The 21,889-nt window shown below is 40.0% G+C and overlaps 1 protein-coding gene across 5 annotated transcripts in view; it reads left to right on the forward strand.

Moving 5' to 3' along the window:
• Nucleotides 1-21,889, forward strand: part of RANBP17 (RAN binding protein 17) — a 355,460-nt gene that overhangs the window by 291,262 nt on the left and 42,309 nt on the right. For all 5 annotated transcript variants that reach the window (XM_069556017.1, XM_069556019.1, XM_069556020.1 and 2 more), the window contains 2 exons: nt 10,901-11,115; nt 15,003-15,141. In XM_069556017.1, the coding sequence (XP_069412118.1) occupies nt 10,901-11,115; nt 15,003-15,141 (354 nt within the window). The remainder of the gene's footprint in view (nt 1-10,900; nt 11,116-15,002; nt 15,142-21,889) is intronic.

A 21,889-nucleotide genomic window follows, 5' to 3' on the forward strand; every position in this document is an offset into this window, starting at 1 on the left:
GTCGCTCAGTCGTGTCCGACTGTTTGCGACCCCATGAATTGCAGCATGCCAGGCCTCCCTGTCCATCACCAACTCCTGGAGTTCACTCAGACTCACGTCCATCCAGTCAGTGATGCCCTCCAGCCATCTCATCCTGGTAAAGAGTAGTAAATGTCTTATTATCGGGAATTTGAGGGCACCATACCCTTAGAATCAGTGTTCTACAGAAATGATTGTCCTATTCAATTATAGTAAAAAAAAAATTGGTAATTTTTTTTTCTGCTTGCCAACTCTGACAGCTTCATCAATGGAATTCTCAGCTCTCTGAGACTTTATGTAGCCAGGGAATGGCACAATAGATAAGAATCTTCAGTTGGTGTTCCACACACTGACTGAATACTGATTGCAGGCTAGACTCCTTGCAGGATTCTTCTCCCTGAGAGATGTTTCCCGGGATCCTCCTTTTCTTTGTCCTCTTCTTTTTTGCCTGTCTGTTCTTCCTTTCCCAAATCAACAGCCAACTCTATGTTTGGCCTCAGAAGTTGCCTGTGATTCTCATACTTCTGTTTGAATACCTAGAAACAGATTCTACAGAATTTTGTAAAGCTTCTGTTGTGTTTTCAGGGTATATCTAATTCCTTTTAGTGTCTTATCATACAAAGATGTGTGCCTGGACCTTTTTCCAAAAGCATGATATCTTAGGAAAAACACAGTTTGGGGAGATTAAAAGATCTGAGTACCAGTTCTAGTACCAACACATATCAATTCCATGACCTTCAGCTAAGACACTACAGCTAAGACACTCCTTGTCCTAGTGTTCTCATATATAAAATTAGAAATAATGAATACCTGCTGTCCTCTCTGTCTAGTTAGGATTGCTGTGCTAGTCAGTCATGTTCGACTCTTTGTGACCCTGTGGACTGTGGCTTGCTAGGCTCCTCGGTGCACTGAATTCTCCAGGCAAGAATACTGGACTGGGTTGCCCATTCCCTTCTCCAGGAGATCTTCCCGTTCCAGGGATCAAATGCTGGTCTCCTGCGTTGCAGGTGGATTCTTCACTGTCTGCTCCACCAGGGAAGTCTAGAAGGTGCTTATGAGGATTCAGTTACATAGTGCACGGAAAGGCCTTAGATAAGTTAACTACTGTGTTTACCGTTATGAGGAAATTGAAGCTCATAGAAGTTAAAGATTTGCCAAATAATACATAGTTAGCAAATAGTCAGATGGGAATTTCATTCAAAGTCTGTGTAACTTCAGACAGTAGTCTTTCCATATTTCTTTCTGCCACTTGGGAGTTGCCACATGAAGATTGTACCTAGGGTATTTTTGATGAAGCACTGTTCTTTAAAGTATGGTGATTTTTATCCTAAAACTTAAAGTAAGAGAAGGCTCAATAGAAAAATGACCTTCAACTTTGTTACCAGTGACTTTGACCCAGGCACTTTATTACACAGAGTAGCAGAAAAATCTTTTTCAGCTTTCACTAATCCCACATGCTGACCCCGATCAGCCAAGCTGATTTTGTCTGTCTTTATCTTGTGTAATGTTTTATTACTCACGCTTTTACCTCTGGAGATTCTGATATGCTCATTGAAGAGAGATCCTATGGCTGCCATCCAGGAGTCTGGAAGGTGAGGGGAAATAAAATGGCTAGAAGGGTACAGTAGAGCCAGCATTACTTATTTTCTGGGTAAGCCAAGGTGAGGGAGGGGAAAACCTATGTGGGAAAGAGGCCAGAACACTGGGATCCCCTCTGTTCCATCCTCACTGGGCTTCTTCTCTGCTCGCCTGCGTGGGCAGTGTTTGTGCTGTTGATTGAGGCAGTGCAGTGGGGGAAGGACTCATTTCCAAACGCGCCTGATTTGGTACATATTTTGTAGAATACCTCTACCTCGCTGCTCAGTGAGACTGGCAGAAAAATAATACTTTCGATATGCTGTTTTATTTATCTACATTCTGTCATGATATACTTTGATGTAAGTTTTTAATTTTGCTTCAGCTCTCAGCTGCTCTTGCCGTTACAGCTCAGGGTCAGCAGTGAGGTTAGCCACAGTAGCACAAAACAATTTCCTGTTTGTGCAGCCCAGGTAACATTTGGATGAGGATTAGATTTTACCACATTTTCTACTAGCCCAAGCCTATTATTTCTAATGAGTTTTAAATTGCTTCAAGAACATGTATTTCAAAATTTAGTGCTATGATCCATTCAGCCCGAGCAACTTAATAAAAGAAATTTCTTTCTTAAATTTTTGGTTAAAATGTTGCATGCAGTGTAATAAATGTTATTACTTTGGAAGCCTACTCCTCAGTTTTAAGAACTGGATGTTTTTTATGCTCAATTTCCATTTGTCTGATCTTTTCTTCCCTTTGCCTCTGGGTAATGGTATCTTTAGTGACATCTATTGGTTGAAGAGTGCACAGAAGGGAAAAATAGTGATTGTCTTTATAAGACTGGCAAGAATGGAACTGCTTTTATTTCTTCCTTAGATGCCTAATTTAAGAAACCTCAAGGTGTAAAAAATCTAAACTTAAAAAATGGATAGAACAGCTATAATTGTTCGCTATACATAAGAATTTACATCAGGGTTCTTTGAGCAATATATGTTGCAGGTACATTTAAGGTATGGCTTAATACTATGCTTAAATTGAATTTGTAAAGTGATATACAAGCCACTGTTATTTGCTGTGACCTAGAAAACAGACCGGTGGTTTTCCAGCTGGGTTCTTCGGAGCCCTAGAGATCCGTGATAATACCACAGAGACCCTGCAGAGGTGGAGGAGGAGAGGACTCTACTGCCACTTCAACCAGGACTGCAGCTATTTATTGTTACGCTAGATTTATTTGCAATAGGGGTCACCTGCTTAAAGACACTTTTTGATAAAAAGAGCTTGAAAATTACCGGTATGTACTACTAGAAGGATTATGACTTATATTTATGTTTAAATGATTATAAAAATTTAGCTGAAGGAGGTATTGGCCTTGAAATAATTAGAGGCTTGATAAAATGTTACCAGGAGATAACAGTTCTGAAAAACAGATCATTCAGGAACCATGGATATAACCTTATATTCTCTCGGAATCATGGTCAAGGACATAGAACAACAGAGTAATAGAGTAATAAGCTCACCAAAGTTTTATGAAGGAGATGGAATGATCAGTACCGTGAGGGTTCCAGGCATTGAGGAGTACATTTCACAGTGAACCCACGTGTGTTGGACTTGGCCACTTCTGCACACAAGCAAGGAGAAGGCAATGGCACCCCACTCCAGTACTCTTGCCTGGCAAATCCCATGGGTGGAGGAGCCTGGTAGGCTGCAGTCCATGGAGTCGCTAGGAGTCGAACATGACTGAGCAACTTCACTTTCACTTTTCACTTTCCTGCATTGGAGAAGGAAATGGCAACCCACTCCAGTGTTCTTGCCTGGAGAATCCCAGGGACGGTGGAGCCTGGTGGGCTGCCGTCTCTGGGGTGGCACAGAGTCGGACACGACTGAAGCGACTTAGCAGCAGCAGCAGCAGCACACAAGCAAAAAATGATAAGCAAGTTGTTAAATAAGTAAGGGTGCTCTCCAAACAAGTGCTTGGAGTTCAATAGATCTTTCAGCCATGCTGCTACTGTTTATCAAGCGTTTACTGTATGTTTGATACTGTGAGAATTAGAGAGGAAGAGAAATACCCAAAAAAGAATCTTACTGATTCTTCTCTTAGTTGAGTCCAACAGTGGATTCAGTCAAGTCCATAAAGGATTATAACGTACTATGCTCACTTTCATGCTTAAGAAGCATACTGAGTGCTATGGGAGCCCAAAAGTTTCTAACTCAAACTGAGGGGCCAGACAAGGAAATAAGAGTAGGGCACAGAAGTTTGAGGAGAGCATTTCAAGCAGGTGATAGCTTTTATAAAAGCATATAAATATAAAATATTAAAATAGTCTGTTACTAAACTGAAGGATCTCAGAATTGCTGTATGAAGTAGAAAGTGAAAATTCCTGATTATCTCATCACTCAAAATCTTTTAACAGTTGAGTGTGCATTCTTTGATATTTTTTATGTGTGCACAAACATGTATTATTCCAGAAGTGCTATTATAGTATGCTTGCTAATCTGTAATTTGCTATTTTTTACCTATATCATGGCCATTACTTCATACTAACTTGTATATAAATCTACCATATCTCTTTTTTCCTTTGGTTTTTCATTATTTTTTCTGCCTTATCTTTTAAAATAGCTGCAGAGTATTCCATTTTATGGTCATACTATAATTTATGTAACTACTCACCTTTTGGTAAATGTAATTCTTATAAACATGCAATCTTTCACTGTCATGCACTGTTTCAGCAAGCAACTGTGTACCTTCAGCTTCGTGAGCATGACTTATTCAGTAAGTATATATATTGAGAGTAGCAGATATGGTTCCAGACTCTGGATATATCAGTGAGTAAAACTTAAAAAAAAGGTATTTAGTATGTCAGAAAGTAGTAAGTGCTATGGAAAAAAAAAAAAAAAAGAAGAAGAAGAAAGCAAAGAAAGTGTTAGAAGTGCCAGGGATTGGGAAACATGTTGCAGTATGAAGTACAGTGATCAAAATAGGCATCATTTGAAAAAATGACATTTGAGCCAAGACTTGCAGTCAGTGGAGGGGTTAATTATGCAGATATCTCAAGGAAGAGTGTCCTAGGCTGAAGGAACACCAAGTTTTAGGGTCCTGAGGCAGAAGTGTATCTGGCATGTCGGAATAACCGTAGGAATATCGGTAGCTGGAGCAGAGTGAACAAGAGACAGTAATAACAAAAGCAACGTCATGTAATGTCATATCCTGTATACATTATCAGGACTTTAAATCCAAGGAAAAGAGGACTTTAGAATGGTTTGAGCAGAGGGCTGACATGATTTTATGTCAGCTTTGACCACAGTGATGGCAGTGGGGGTAGTGAAAAGTGGTTGGCTTCTGCATACATCTGAAAGTAAAACCCAGTTTCTTGATGGATAGGATATATGTATCAGGGATTTTGTCATAAACAACTGGAAAAATGAAGTTACCATTAACTGAGAGGGTAAAGGCTGAAACTGCGTATGAGGGGGAAATCAGAAGTTCCCTTTTGACTTCATTGAGCTTGAAGTGTTGATTGTAGACATTCAGGTGGAAGTGTTGAATACAGAGTCGGATATACAAGTCTGAGGATCAGAAAAGGTCTGGTCTAGAAAAACAAATATGGGTCATTAACTCTTTAGGTGATATTTAAAGCTACAAAACAAGAGAGGGCCGCCAGGGTATGGGGTGTGGATTTAAATATAAAAGATTTAGGTTTAAGTTTTAGAGTATTCTGTGTTAGGAGGGAAGGGAGAAGAGGAGGAACCAGCAAAGGAGAGAATGAGCAAACACTGAAGTAAGAGAATAATCAAGAGAGAGTGTGTCTAGTCAGCTGTGTCAAAAGCTGCCAGTGAATCGAAGAAGGTGAGGACTAAGAGTTGACTGTTACATTTAGGGAAAAGAAGGTTATTAGGAACCTTGAAAAGAGCACTTTTAGCGGAGTAGGTGTAAAAGAGAATCAGGAAAACTGAAGACACAGTTCTTTTAAGAAGATAACAATTCTTTTAAGGAGTTTCGTTACAAAGGGGAGTGGGGCCAAGAGAAGGTTTTGTTTCAACAGAGAAAGACTGCGTAGGAGAGAAAGGGGGAATTGCTGTGCTTTGTTCTGAAGCACATAAAAGGAGAGGGGAGCTAGTTCAACAGATTGAGAGGCTGGCTTTCACAGAGACTGTGCCTAAGTGCAAATGCTAGGAGATGGTGAGAGATGGTAGTGAACATTGGTTTTGGAATGTATTCCCAAAAGTGGATTTACACAGTTTTAATAAATTTAACCAAATTGCCCTCTAGAATGGTTATAGTAATTCACATTCCCAACAATTTTCTTAATTTCCCACATGCTTATCAATGCTGCATTGTTTTAATCTTTTTCAACCTGAAAGGGAAATACTATATTCTTTTCCATATCCACAGTTTCGTTTCTGTCTCAAACCACTTACATCCAGGGGGTTTGGCTGGTTTGCAGAGACAGAGTAGGTTGAGTGACCTGAAATAATGTCAGCAAGCTTGCTCCCATAACTGTTCTGATGCTAAATGAAGACATTCAACCTATAGAGCTGTCAGCTAAATATCAAATTAACTTTAAAATTTTAGAGATTAAAAGGGAAAAATAAAAAGTAAATCAGTGTAATAGATTGCTTTATAAACCAGGAAGTAACATTGTTCATACTGTTAATTCTTCCTGGTATAAGAGACAACCACCATATATCTTAGCCCTTGCACCTTTTTTAAAAACTATTATTGGGACTTCCCTAGTAGTCCACGGGTTAAGAATCTGCCTTCCAACACAGGGGATGCAGATTGGATCTCTGATTGGGGAACTAAGATCCCATGTGCCACAGGGCAACTAAGCCCATATGCCACTACCACTGAGTCCACAACTCAACTCCTGAGCCCGCAACGCAACTACTGAGCCCGCAAGGCGACTACAGAGCCCGCACCACAACTAGAGAGCCCGCACCACAACTAGAGAGCCCACACCACAACTAGAGAGCCCGCACCACAACTAGAGCCATGCTCCACTACTACCGAGCCCACACCGCAACTCCTGAGCCCGTGCCACTACTCCTGAGCCCACGCCACAACTCCTGAGCCCGCACCGCAACTCCTGAGCCCACACCACAACTCCTGAGCCCCCACCGCAACTCCTGAGCCCACACCACAACTAGAGCCATGCTCCACTACTACCGAGCCCGCACCACAACTCCTGAGCCCGCACCGCAACTCCTGAGCCCGTGCCACTACTACCGAGCCAGCACCGCAACTCTTGAGCCCGCACTACAACTAGAGAGCACGCACCACAACTCCTGAGCCCATGCCGCGACTCCTGAGCCCCCGCCGCGACTCCTGCAAGCCGTTAACTAGAGAGAAGCGTGATGACACAATGAAGAGCTGCCGTGCGTGTCCCACAGCCAAGACCTGATGCAGCCAAATGAATAAATAGTGTTTTACAAAGTGTTCTTCTGAGGGCACAGAGAAATGATAGAGTGTGGGCCAAAGATCCACACTGTGAAGCTCTACAGCCAGTTCTCTTTTGAAGGAATAGAGGGAACGTGGTCAAATAAATACTTACTTTGAATTATGTATTAGAAGAAAGTGACATTATTCTACACCAGACACACTCAGCTTTACCGCCTCCTCTTTTTCAGGCCATAGCTCCCCATGTCTGACCTAACTGGCTAATAGACTGCAGAGAGGAAAGAGCCCTTACCACCGTGTATGGCTGTAGTTTACGTGAACGCGGTGCCGGTTACTGGGGTGCACATTTTACATACGCTGTCTCCTTCACGCCACATAAGAGCCTCGTGAGTTAGAAGTGCTGTTACTGTGATTGCTCCCAGTTATGACAGATTTCCCTTTTGATTCTAAACTTTGGAACTCTCTAATTTCATTACAGAAAGTGTATCATTTCTTTTTTACAAGTGGCAACTGTTACTGGCTTCAGTGGCTGCCTTTGTCACCCAGCAGTCCATCAGTGTAATAAAGATCTCCCTCTTAGGAAGGAAGGAAATGGGACTTTATACAGTGGAGTGGATAGGGAAGGCAAAGAGGAACATTAAAACAAAATCTGAACTTGATCACTTTTGTTTAGAGCCATGTGAGTCTAACTGCTAGATTTTAAGCTTTTTGAGGGCAGGGACTCCGATTTCAGTAAGGATTGTTGAATAACATAAATTGAATAACGCTGACGGGGTGAATAAATGATGTGGACATGCCTTCTCTTCTGTAGTCATTTATAGCCACCATGGAATGCAAAACCACTGGAGCATGATGAAATATAGTTTCCTCTTTCAAAAGTCTTACTCATTCCACTTTTTCAAGGTCATAATGGTATGCTAATTACTGGTTTAATTAACACAGGTGTGTCTGAAATAGTCCAAAAGACATGTAGGCCAGATTGCAACTTCAATACGAGATAAAAGTTGTGATTCTAAATAATTAATCCTTCTTTACTATAGGTTGTCTAGTCTTTTAGAATCAAACATTTTCTCCCAACACAGTTCTTAGTCTACCTATTACATCTTGTGCTGAAGAATATAGGATCTCCATCTGCTATTCAGCTCTCAAATCTGCCTTGTGTGGAAATTATGTCAGCTTTGGCATCTTCAAGTTGTATGGGGACAACCACTTTGACAAGGTACTCCAAGCCTTTGTCAAAATGCTGCTGTCAGTGTGCCACAGTGACTATCAATCCCGTATCATGGGAGTCTCTGTATGAAATGTGAAGTCACACCACCACAGGCATAGAATTGTTACAGTGAAGCCCGACTTCCCTGGTGGCTCAGACAGTAAAGCATCTGTCTACAATGCAGGAGACCCAGGTTCCATCCCTGGGTTGGGAAGATCCCCTAGAGAAGGAAATGGCAATCCACTCTAGTACTACTGCCTGGAAAATCCCATGGACAGAAGAGCCTGGTAGGCTACAGTCCATGGGGTCGCAAAGAGTCGGACACGACTGAGCGACTTCACTTTCACTTTCACTTTCCCCATAAGGACCTCAGCATAGGAAGTCCCCAGAAGATGACCTACTTTTCTGTTTGACCCTAGCCTCCTTAACTCAAAATGTGTAAACCACCACCACTACCACCAAATTATCCAGCTTTTTCCATCACATGCAGGCAGTGCTTTTCTTTCCCGGGAAAGGGAAGGGGACAGGGAACATGTATCTTGATTTAGATGGGAGGCGAAGGTGGTAAAGCAGTGGTTGAGAACTGGCCTCTCCTGCAGCTCCCTGCTCTTTCAGGCCTCCATGCCTGAGCATATAATCTCTGGAATACTCTTCTCTCCCTTCAAGTCCATCTGAGAGGTTGTGATTGATCACTGAGAAGCAACCTGTTCTGTGAAGCCTTTCCTACCCTGCTGTCCTGCCCAAGCAAAGCCAGTCTCTTCTATCCCCATAAAATCTTGACATACGTCTCTGATAGTGTTTGTCACATTGTATGGAATTACTTGTTTACAAATCTGTTCTCCCACCAGTAGCTATTAAGGAAATACTATCATATTGAGTTGAAACTTGCCATATCTTTCTAAGAGAAGTTAGGATGAGATCATGAGAGACGGTACAGAATGTGGTATGGAGTAAATTCCAAGATATGCCTCAGCCAACACGGTGGTGGTGTCATTCAGATGTATAAATTATATAGGCAAAGCCACTGGGCTTCTAAGGATTCACAGAAAGAAAAAAAACCAAAACGTGTATGAAACTGTTTCAGAAAGGCAGGTAAGGGCAGGAAACCGTCACCTTGGCCTGGTCCTGCTTCTTACTCTGCTAGAATGAGTGGTCCTCCTTAACCTCCTAGTGAGCATATGGTTTTCATAGTATTCGTGGCAGTCGAGATTCAAACAGGGTAAGCAGACTCTGTGACCCTGATGAGACAGGAGGTTTATTTTAGGAATTAGACGTTGTACTGTCTTGGGCAGAGATGGCAAGATGGACCTCCAAGGGGGGCATTGGAAGTCCAGGAGAAAAATCACTAATCAGGCCTCCTGAAATAATGACATGGTGGACAAGTTGGAGCTGGCAAGGACATCTAAAAGCTGGAGACACCCAGCTGCTAGGGTGAGACCCTGAAAGACTGGAGTGAGGGGGACCGGTGTAGTGGTTTGGACTCAGTGGAAGGCTGTTGCCTCTGTATAGCTGCCGCTCTGCACGTTTGCTGCCAAGCACTTGGAGGTAGGCTTGGGGTCATCGGTCAGCAGGGCTTGCAGTTCTTCACACAGAGCAGGGGAAAGCAAGGACAAACTAAAACCCAAAGGTATTTCTACATCGTTTTCTCACAGCCTCTAATCACAACAACCTTCAGAAAGTCCTAGCTGCTACTTCACTTTCATCTTCCAAATCTCATATAGATTTCTCTTTTGCTCAATTCTAGCCCACAACTGTACAGGGAAATGAGTTCTGGGAAACTTAATTCTTATTTAGCCCAGTAGACACAGTACAGAACCACAACAGTAAGCCTCTAAATTTTGTAAATTGAATTTAGTTTCAATTTTAGAAGTGTTACTTACTTGAACAGGAAAAAGCAGAGCTAAGAAACATATATGACTTTATAATTTTTCACAAAGCATTCTTGGATATTGTCTAGTAATATGCCTTACTAGCACACATTTCAGAAAGAGAAATTGTTGGTTGTAAATGCTAACCAGAAAAACTGTAACATAATTATATAAACATTACTTTGTTTTTGATGGTCAAACATAGAATTTAAGTACAGTTTTTAAATGATCATCTCTTTAGGTCTTCTGAAAAAGGATCTAAGGAGAAAAGGGAAGTAGCATTTACTGTGTACTATGCCAAGAATTTATGTGTCTTATTTCATTTACTTCATGTCCCAAACCTGATCCTCCTAAAGGTGAAGTAGCTCAATATCAAGTTCATGTGAAAAAGCTGAAAATTTGAAAACTCACCCCAGAATTTAGAGTAACTTACATCTCTAAGTTATCTTTTCCTGACTTAGTTGGTTATTTATTCCTACTTTTTCCACTTCTTATTGAAGAAGAGATAATGTAAATATTCAAGTGTATAAACTAATCTTTAGCATAACTCAATGAATTTTTATGTATCTACATATAGATTCATGTAATCGCCATCCAGACCAAAATATCAAACTTCTCCAGTACCTTTGATTGATTTTCACTGGGCCGTTTGTACTTCCCATATAAACTGCCTTATGTATTTATATTTCTCATCATATGGACAGTGTGACTCTTGGAACAACGGTCGGGGAGCGTGAACAATAGCGGTAGAGTGAGAGTGTTGAATATGTGCCTCGTAACTGCTTTGAATGACATCTACTTATGTCACTTTCTCGTTCTGCTTTCACCCTGAAACAGGTAATCAGATCCTGTCCCTTGGGAGCCTCTCAAAAGATCAGATTTATCCAATGAAACTCAAGGGCATCTCCATCTGCTATTCAGCTCTCAAATCTGCCTTGTGTGGAAATTATGTCAGCTTTGGCGTCTTCAAGTTGTATGGGGACAACCACTTTGACAATGTACTCCAAGCCTTTGTCAAAATGCTGCTGTCAGTGTCCCACAGTGACTTGCTAGTAAGCAATCCTGTATCATGGGAGTCTCTGTATGAAATGTGAAGCCACACCACCACAGGCATAGAATTGTTGCAGTGAAGCCCGAGAAGTTAGAACAGCACTAGATCATTTTATGTTTTAGGGCAGCATTTGATTTAGCTTAAAGAGTTAGAACAACTTTAGTGGCTGTCTTTATATAATTAAATGTGTAGTTTTGAAAACTGCATCTTCTGACAGATTGGTCATCTAGAGTGTTCCGAGTTCTGTGTCTACAGAAAGTGTAATTAGCAATTTCAACTAACTGCTTACAGCTGTGCTCACAGTTCAGAAAGGGTCTGTGTTTCCTGGGGCAGAAATGCCGGATGACTACAGGATCTTCTCCTTCCTTCCCTTCTACTGTCTACTTCCATGCTGTTTGGCTTTCCTTTCCCTTAACATTCTGATACGGTGGACAGAGTGCTAAACTAGAAGTTGAGCAACCTGGTATATAGTCTCAACTCTGCCACTCACTGGTCATTTGCCTTGAATAAATCACCTTCTCTATTTCTCCAGGCTTCAATTTCCTCACCTCTAAAATGAGTAAATTAAACAAAGTGATCTCTAGGTCCCTTTTCTACCCTACTGTCTAGTTTTAGTGATTTATGTCAGTAGTTTTCAAACTTTGAAGCCCATCAGAATCACCTGGGGTGCTTGCTGGAATTCAAATTTCCAGGCTCCTCCACTGAGCTGTGTCATTATCAGACTTTTTTTTTTTAAGTATCTCTGCTTGATTACACAAATGCTAATATATGCCCAGCTTGGTTGCAGTAATTGCTTCAGTAACACAGCTAAACTTATGCTCAGGCTTTCCCACCTGCCCAAGACTACAAGTAAGATCCGGGGGCCTGCATTAGTCATCCTGTAGGAGAAATGCTTCTTGACATTCTAGTGGACTAGCGGTACCCTCTTCCACCTTTCTAAGATAGTCTTCATAAAACCACATCTTCGGAATTCCCTAGCAGTTCAGTGGTTAAGACTCTGCAGTTTCACTGCCAAGGACCCAGGTTCAGTCCCTAGTCAAGGAACTAAGATGCTGTAAGCAATGCAGTATGGCCCCAAAAACCCAAAAACCAAACAAAAAAATGCGTCTCGAGCCAAAGGTGTCCAGCCTCTTTGTAGTAGAATGGAATGCTCGTTGAAGGCTGCCTGTGCGACGGAAATTGTGGAGTAGAAACTTAAGTCAGATCAGCCATATGCTACAGCCTCCTCATTTGAGGGAACTCTTCATTTAGCAGTTGAAGCCCACCAAAAAAAAAAAAAAAAAGAAACCTGATATGGCTCCAGGATTTTCTCTGATCTTTTTTTCTAGTAGACAAGCAAAGCTTTACCTCAGTAATCTCAAAATTGAGGATGCAGAGGACTCCCTTAGAATATACTTTTTAAATGCCCTTTTCAAGACCTCATTTCAGAGGTTTTCATTCTGTTAAGTCTGAACTGGGGATCAGAAAACTGCGTTTTTAACAAGCACCCCCATGTGATTTTTATGGAGGTAGTCTTAATCTCACTGTAATAAATATTGCTATGGTTTATTTCTCTTATGAGTGTTGTGTTTCTTTGATACTGGTTTGAGTCTCATTTGAGGTTTTCCAGGTGTATTTCTCATGCACTTATCTTTTGCCTGTTGTGTATGGTAAATATTAGGCCATTTACCCAGTTACGATTTAGTTAGATGGGTTGACATTGTGTGAATACAGCAGATGATGATACCAAATCCTGTTATAACAGCAGATTTCTTTGTGTTAAAAAAAAAAAAGGTTCCCTAGCCCCTGTTAAGCACTGTTGTGTGTCATATTATTCCAGCCCAGAAAAATAATTCAGCCTTCTAAATTCCACACTACAACAGTGTTGCTTGTGCTTAACTGTTACATGCTGTGCTATACTATAGCTTCAAATCAGGACTTCTAGAGATCAAGATATTTTTGTTAGAATTCCTTTAAATACTGAATTGAGAATCATTACATCATTTGTTCCATGTTAGGTTGGTGCAAAAGAAATTGTGGTTTTGCACTGTTGAACTTTGTCATTTGCACTTTGAATTTGCCATACATTCTTAAATAAATGTGGTTATGTTATACAACATTTTAATACACATTTATCACTTTATATTTTTTGCTAGTGACTTATTACTTGCTGTTTATTTTATATTTATTTTAGACTAGGGAAATTATATTAAAAAGCAAATTCGAGTAGTTTTCTTATTTGAGTTCTAAATGTGTTGTAAAGCGGCAGAGACAGCTCATAACATCAGCAACACATTTGGCCCAGAAACTGCTAATGAACATTGCAGTCAGGCTTCCCTGGTGGCTCAGGCAGTAAAGAATCCACCTGCAGTGTGGGACACCTGGGTTCAACCCCTGGATTGGGAAGATCCTCTGGAGGAGGGCATGGCAACCCACTCCAGTATTCTGGCCTAGAGAATCCCCATGGACAGAGGAGCCTGATGGGCTACAATCCATGGAGTTGCACAGAGTCAGACACAGCTGAGTGACTAGGCACAGCATACAGTACAGTGCAGTAGTGGTTCAAGAAGTTTTGCAGCGGAGACGATGAGAACCTTGAAAATGAGCACAGTAGCCGGCCATTGGAAGCTGACAACGACCAACTGAGAGCCGTCATTGAAACTGGTCCTTTTACAGCTGCACAAGCAGTTGCTGAAGAACTCAGTGTCGACCATTCTAGTCACTCGGCATTTGAAGCGAATTGGAAAGGTGGAGAAAGTTGATAAATACGTGCTTCGTAAGCTGACTGAACATTTCAAACACTGTCGCTTTGAAGTGGCGTCTTCTCTTATTCTCCGCAACAACAACGAGCCATTTCTCAATCCCATTGTGACTTGTGATGAAAAGTGGATTTTATACAACTGGAGATGGCTAGCTCACTGGTTGGACCAAGAAGCAGCTCTAAAGCACTTCCCAAAGCCAAGCTTGAACCAAAAAAAAAAAGGTCATGGCCACTGTTTGATGGTCCGCTGCCGGTCTGATCTTACTCCAGCTTTTTGAATCCTGGTGAAACCGTTACATCTGAGAATTATGCTCAGCAAATTGAAGAGATGCTCCAAAAACTGCGGTGCCTGCAGCCGGCACTGATCAACAGAAAAGGCCCAGTTCTTCTCTACAACAACGCCCGACTGCACCTCGCATGACCGATGCTTCAAGCACTGAATGAACTGGCCTGTGAAGTTTTGCCTCGTCTGCCATACTCACCTGACCTCTCGCCAGCCGGCCACCACGTCTGCAGGCATATCTGTTTTCAGGGAAAATGCTTCCACAACCGGCAGGAACCAGAAAATGCTTTTCATGAGTTCATTGAATCCCAAAGCGTGGATTTTTATGCTACAGGAATAAACAAATTTATTTCTCATTGGCAAAAATGTGTTGATTATAATGGTTCCTATTTTGATTTAAAAAGATGCATTTGAGCCTAGTTAAAATGATTTATACCCAGGCTTCCTGGCTAGCTCAAATAGTAAAGAATCTACCACCAATGCTGGAGACCTGGGTTCGATCCCTGGGTCCGGAAGATGCCCTGGAGAAGGGCATGTCAACCCACTCCAGCATTCTTGCCTCGAGAATCCCATGGACAGAGGAGCCTGGTGGACTACAGTCAACGGGGTTACAAAGAGTCGGACACGATTGGGCGACTAACACCTTCACACTTTCATTTTCATAATTATTTAAAATTCGCAGTCTGAAATTGCAATTATGTTTGCACCAACCTAATTATTTTATATATCTTTATGTGTTTATGTTTGTTTATATGTTTCTGTGTAAATAAGATCACAATTTCCAGCCTTATGCATGGCAACTCTCGCTGAACTGTAGCATGTCTTTCGCTTTCCTGTGGCTTGACATCTAGTATTTCTATTATAGCAATATCGGAAACTGAGCCAGTCGTATTATCCACTCTTGGAATGTCTCACCCAGGACCACATGAGCTTCATCACCAGCTTAGATCCTCCTGTACTCCTGTATGTCCTCACATCCATCTCAGAGGGACTCACTGCTCTTGGTGAGTATCAGAGAGAGCATTGTTTTGAGAGGAAGAACTTGGTTGTGGTCTCTTAGAGTAGGTGCTTTTGAGATGATCATCCTACAAAACGGAAAAGATTGTTTAACCAAAGTGGAAGATTGTAACTATTACTTAAAAGACAGAAAATACCCTTTTTCATATTTTGATGTACAGTTTATTTTTAATCAGCTTTATTAAAGTATAATTTACACACTGTAAAAATTATTGATTTCAAGTGAACAGTTCAGTGCATCTTGACAAATGTATAAACATAGTCATGAACCACCACAGCCAAGATACGGAACATTTTCATCACCACAAAAGCTCCTTCATGACCCCTTCTAATCAATCCCTCCCCTAGTTCCAGCCCCAAGGGACTACTGTCTACTTTCTTTCACCGTAGTTTGCCTTTATCAGAATTTCATATAAGTGGAATCATGTAACATACAGTCCTTTGCGTCTGGCTTCTTCCGTTTAGCATAATGCCTTTTTCTGTGAATCAGTTTTTATCTTTCTGTTGCTCAGTATTATTCCATTGTATACGTTACCACATTTGTTTATTTGTTAATATATTTTCACCAACTGATAACATTTGGGTTGTTTCCATTATTTGGTTGTTTTGAATAATGCTACTATGAACATTCATGTACAAGTCTTTCTATGGACAAATATTTCTCTTGAGTAAATACCATAGTGAAATTTCTGGGTTGTATGCTGGATGCATATTCAACATTGTTAAAATCTACCAAACTACTCCAAAGTGACGGCACCGTTTTGCTCCCTGCAGCAGTGTGTAAGGGCTCCAGTTGCCCTCTATCTTCCCTAACACTTGCTGTTTTCAGTCTTTTGGGGGGTAGGAGACAGAGGCTGCTTTGGATCTTAGACGTGGCATGCAGGAAGTATCATTTTTGTGTCATGCAAGGTCTTTAATTGTAGTTTCCCTGCTCAGTCTCAAGTAGTTGAGGCGCTCGGGCTTAGCTGCTCCATGGCCTGTAGGAACTTAGTTCCCCAACCAGGGACTGAACCCAGGGAATGCAGGGGTTGAATCTGCATTGCAAGGCAGATTCTTAACCAGTGGACTGCCAAGGAAGTCCTGATTATCAGTCTTTTTAATCTTAATCCTTTTAATGGGCATGAAGTGGACTCTCCTTGTGTTTTAATTTTGCATCTCACTAATGGATGTTAATTTGAGCATCTTTTCATGCTTATTTGCCATTTATCTGTCTTCTTGGTGAAGTGGTTGTTCCAATCCTCTACCCAGTTTTTCTGAGTTATTTTATCTTGAAAGTGTCCATTATATATTGTGGATACAAACCTTTTCTCAAATATATGTTTTGCAAATATTGTTTCAACTTTGTCTTGTCTTTTTTATTTTCTTAACAGTATCTTCTGAAGAGTAAAAGCTTTCAATTTTGAGGAAGTCCAATTATTTTTTTCTGTTAGAGATCATGTCTTTTGTGTCCTATCCTAAGAAATCTTTGCTTATTAACCCGAGGCCATAAAGGTTTTTTTCCTGTGTTTTCTTCTAAAAGTTTTATAGTTTTAGCTCTTATGTTTAGGTCTATGTTTCTTTCAATTTATTTTTGTACATCGTATTTTAAGAGGCTTCCCTTGTGGCTCAGCTGATAAAGAATCCACCTGCAATGTGGGAGACCTGGGTTCAATCCCTGGATTGGGAAGATCCCCTGGAGAAGGGAAAGGCTACCCTCTCCAGTATTCTGGCCTGGAGAATTCCATGGACTCTGTTAATTCTTGGGGTCACAAAGAATTGGACACGACTGAGCAACTTTCACTCACTATTATGAGATAAAACCTAGAATTCTTTTTTTTTAACATGGATATTCAATTGTTCTAGCACATTGTTGAAGAACATTCTTTATCTGTTAGACTACTTTGTGCCATTTCTGTACTATCCTAATTTTATAGTAAGTCTTAAAATCAGATAGTATGGCCTTCTAATTTTGTTTTTTTCATTATAAATTGTCTTGACTATTCTGGCCTTTTCCTCTCTTTTTTTTTTAAAAAAATATTAGAGTCAACTTGTCAATTTCTCTTGTTAGATTAAAAAATGAGCAGGAGAATTTTTATTGATTACATTGAATCTATAGCCCAATTTGGGGAGAACTGACATCTTAGCAATATTGAGTGTTCATTTCCTGAAAAATGGCATATCTTTCCATTTATTTAGATCTTCTTTACCTTTTCTCAACAGCATTTTTGAAGTTTTGAATATTAAGTCTTATCCAACTAAGTACTTTATGTTTTTATGCTCTTGTAAATGGTATTGATTTCAATATATGTTGTTTTTGCTACCATGTAGAATTGCAATTGATTTCTTTTATGTGTTGACCATGTACTCTGTAACCTTGCTAAACTGACTTATTAATTCTGGTAGCTTTTTATAGATTTCTTCATGATAGATGTGTCTTTCTACATAGATATGTCTGCAAATAAAGACAGTTTTACCTCTTCGAATCTGTATGGCTTTTTTTTTTCATACCTTATTACACTAGCTAGAGCCTACAGTAAAATGTTGAATGGAAATGATGGTAGCAAACATTCTTCCCTTGTCTTCAGTGTTATGGAGAAAGGTATTATTTCACCATTCAGTATAAGATTAGCTAGCTCTCGGTTTGATTCCTGGGACAGGCAGATCTGCTGGAGAAGGGATAGGCTACCCACTCCAGTATTCTTGGGCTTCCCTTGTGGCTAAGCTGGTAAAGAATTCACTTGCAGTGTGGGAGACCTGGGTTCGATTCCTGAGTTGGGAAGATCCTCTGGAGAAGAGAACGGCCACCCATTCCAGCATTCTGGCCTGGAGAATTCCATGGAGTATACAGTCCATGGGGTCACAAAGAGTCAGACACGACTGAGTGACTTTCACTTCATTCACTAGGTTTTATTGTAGATCTTCTTTATCTTGTTAAGAAAATTTCTTTCTTTTGTAGTTTTCTGAGAGTATTATCATGAATGGGTGTTGAATTTTATCACATTTTTTTCCTGCATATACTAAGATAATCTTAGGGTTTTCATTGTTTGTCTGTTAATACATTGCATGGTATTAATCATCATATTGATGGATATTTGAATGTTAAAGCAACCTTGCATTCCATGCTTGGTTACGATGTATTGTCCTGCTCATAAATTAATAGGTAAAACTTTCTAAAATTAGATACATGTTTTTCCATCTGTGTTCATGACAGCTGTGATGGCTTCTCCTGTAGTTCTTCTTTAATAGCTTTCTGTTCTTCTCGTATCTTTGCCTTGCTTTAGTGTTGATATAGGGCTCTCATAAATGAATTGAGAAATGTTCCCTCCTCTCATTTTCTTAAAGAGTTTGTGTGGAATTGTTAGCAGTTCTTCCTTAAATGTTTAATAGAATTCCCTAGTGAAACGACTAGGCCTAGATTTTTCTTTGTTAGAAGGTTTTTAACTATAAATTAAATTTCTTTAATGGATATAGGACTATTCCAGTCTCCTATTATATCTTGAGTAGCATTTGATAGCTGTATCTTTAAAGAAAATTATTCATTTCATCTAAAGTTTATCTGACATTATTGACATAACATTGTTCATGTCACCCTCTTGCTTTGGCTTCCGCGGTGGCTCAGTGGTAAAGAATCCACCTGCAATGCAGGAGACGCATCAGTCCCTGGGTGGGAAAGACCCCCTAGAGAAGGAAATGGCAACCCGATCCAGTAGTCTTGCCTGGGAAATCCCATGGACAGAGGAGTCTGTCAGGCTACAGTCCTTGGGGTTGCAAGAGTAGGACATGACCTAGTGACTAAACTACCACCACCATCCTCTTGTTACACAGTTTGATTTCTGTAGGATCTCTAGTAATGTTCGCTCTGTAATCCCTTTTGTGTGTTTTTTTCTTGGGGATACTGGCTCCAGGTTTATTAATTTTGTGCAGAGAACCAGCTTTCATTTTTCACTGATTTCTCTATTGTTCTATTTTTTATTTCATTGACTTCATGTATGATCTTTATAATTTCCTTTCTTCATTTTCTTTGCTTTTCCTTTTCTAGTTTTTTCAAGTAGAAGCTTACATCGCTGATCTTAGACCTTTTTTCTTTTCTCATATACAAATCTAGTGCTTTAAGCACTGCTGTGGCTATAACTCATAAAATTTTTATTTATTTGGGGACTTTTTCTATTCAGTTAAAAGTATTTTCTAATTACCCTAGTGATTTCTTCTTTTACCAATGAGGTATTACTTAGAAGCACATTGTTTAATTTCTGATAGTTCTGTTATTAATTCTAGTTTAATTTTATTTTAGTCATAGAATATACTCAGTTGTTCTTATTGGATCTTTTTATAGTCCAAAGTACAGTGAGTGTTTCATGAGCACTTGAAATGAGTGTGTATTCCATTGTTGTTGGAAAGAATGTTCTCTAAGCGTCAGATCTAATTGCTTGATAATGTTCACATTTTCTGTATTTTTACTGGTTATTTTTTTGTCTGTTTGTCTGTTTTCTACTTGTCCTTTGAATTACCAACGGATAAGTGCTAAAGCCTCTAACCATAATTATAAACTTGTCCATTTCTCCTTTTAGTACTATCAGTTTTTGTATGAAGTATTTTGAAGCTCTGTTACCAAGTGCGTGTATGTATATTTAGGATTGTTATGTCCCCTTGATTAATTTACCCCTTTATCCTTATGAAATGACACAGTTTATTTCTGGCAATATTCTTTCCTCAGAAATCTACTTTGTCTGGTATTACTAGCCTCTCCAGCATTCTTTTGATTAGAGTTAGCCTCATTTTCCATCATTTCACTTTTGATCTTTCTGTGTGTCTCCGTATTTAAAGTTGGTTTCTTATCGACATCAGGTATTTTCTGTTGCTGTTATAACACCTTTTTACAAACTTGATGACTTAAAACAACATAAATTTGCTGTCCTGTAGTTCTTTACTTCATAAATCTGGCGTGGGTCTCACCAGACTAAAATCACAGTGTCAGCAGAGCTGTCTCCTGCCTTCTTCAGCCTCTAGAGACCACTTGCATGCTTTGTCCTGGCTCCTGTCCTCTGTCTGCAAAGCCAGCGGCACTGAATAGCTGAGCATTCTCCCACAGGTGCATCTCCAGTTGATTCTGATGTCTTCTGCCTCTCTTTCACTTTCAAGGACCCTTGGAATTACCTTGGGCCCACTCATATAATCAGGGTTAATCCCCCTATTTTTAGTTCAACTGACTAGCAACCTTAACCCATCTGCAACTTTATTCTCTGCAGTGTAACCTAACACATTCACAAGTTCTAGGGGTTAGGATATGGACATATTTGCCTAATATAGCATATAGTTGGGTCATATTTTTATATGAAATCTGACTATCTCTGCTTTCTATTAATAAAGTGTTTCAGCCATTAACATGTAAGATAACTACCAGTATATTTGAGTTTAAATCTACAATATTGCTATTTGTTTTTTCTTGCTTTGTCTCTTTTTCCTCCCTTCTTTTAGTTTGGATTAAATGTTTTTTATGGCTCCATTCTATATCCCCTATGAGCTTATTAGCCATACTTCTTAATTCTTAGTGGTACTCTAAGGTTTATAATCTATACCATCAAATGATGTAATCAGTTTGCATTCAAATAATTACAGTCTACCTCTCTCTGTCTCTCTTCCTTCTGGAACTCCAATTACACGTGTTCTGTGTCTCTGTTACATTGTTCAAAGACTGGAGAGAACTCCTCTACAGATTTTCAGAGCTCTCTTCTCACATAGTTCCCACTTCTGATACTTACCAGAAGTTCCAGCTGCCTCCGCCTCCCCAGATTCACCTCACTGAGACCAGTTGGCTTTGTCTGGGTTCCCCTTTCCTGGCCAGCAGCCTGGAAGCTGCTTTGGGCAATAAGCTTGAGCTGTTGTGTAGGTATTACCTCATCTGTTTTCCTCCTCTCTGGTTTGATAGTCCTGTACTGCTTCTTGTGCAGGAATTGAAAAATGTTGTTTCATATATTTTGTCCTGTTTTCTAGTTGTTTATGGCAGAAGGAAAACATTCTCATAGCAGTTAATCCTTCATGGACAGAAACTGAAGTCTTGTCTTTTTTTATTACAGTTTGTCTTAACATTCTTTTGTCTCATATCATAGCGGTACTTGAAGCTTTTGAATTAGTTGCAGATGGCTATGTTGTACTCACAAACTGTGATCTTTAGCCTGGAATCTGCATTTTAACAAGTCTCTCAAAGGAATCTTGACAAAGTGGCATAATGGAGGGAATACTGAACTTGAATTTAAGTTCCAGTGCCGCCACTTACGAACGTATTGACCATAGACGTGGACTCTGTTCATGATGTGGTCATAAGTATTTTCATACGTGTTCTTCATTCATTTCATTCTCAGAAGCACTCTGCATGCTAAAACTAGATCAAAGATGTTAATAGTATTGTTTGTCCTTAGTTCCTACTTGTAAGCTTCCTTCTTGACTGGGTTGATCACTGCTTTTTTCCCAGTTGCTAACATATAGTAAGTGCTCAATAAGTATATATTGAATGAATTAATTAGGTGATATTATTTTCACTACACAGATGAGGAAGCTGCTGCTCAGAGAGGTAAAACAACTTGCCTAAGGTCATACAACTAATAACTGCCTGCTCTAGCAGTCTTTAAAACCCATTCCTCTTCACCTTACTACCCTGCTGGATCCACCTGATATAGGTCACAGTTTGGCAGGTGAATTGTGCCCTCTGTCTGCAAGAAAGAGGATTAGACTGCTGAAAGTAATTACTTGGGTTTCTTC

The sequence above is a fragment of the Ovis canadensis genome, chromosome 16 (genome assembly GCF_042477335.2).
Source record: "Ovis canadensis isolate MfBH-ARS-UI-01 breed Bighorn chromosome 16, ARS-UI_OviCan_v2, whole genome shotgun sequence".
Classification (NCBI taxonomy): domain Eukaryota; kingdom Metazoa; phylum Chordata; class Mammalia; order Artiodactyla; family Bovidae; genus Ovis; species Ovis canadensis.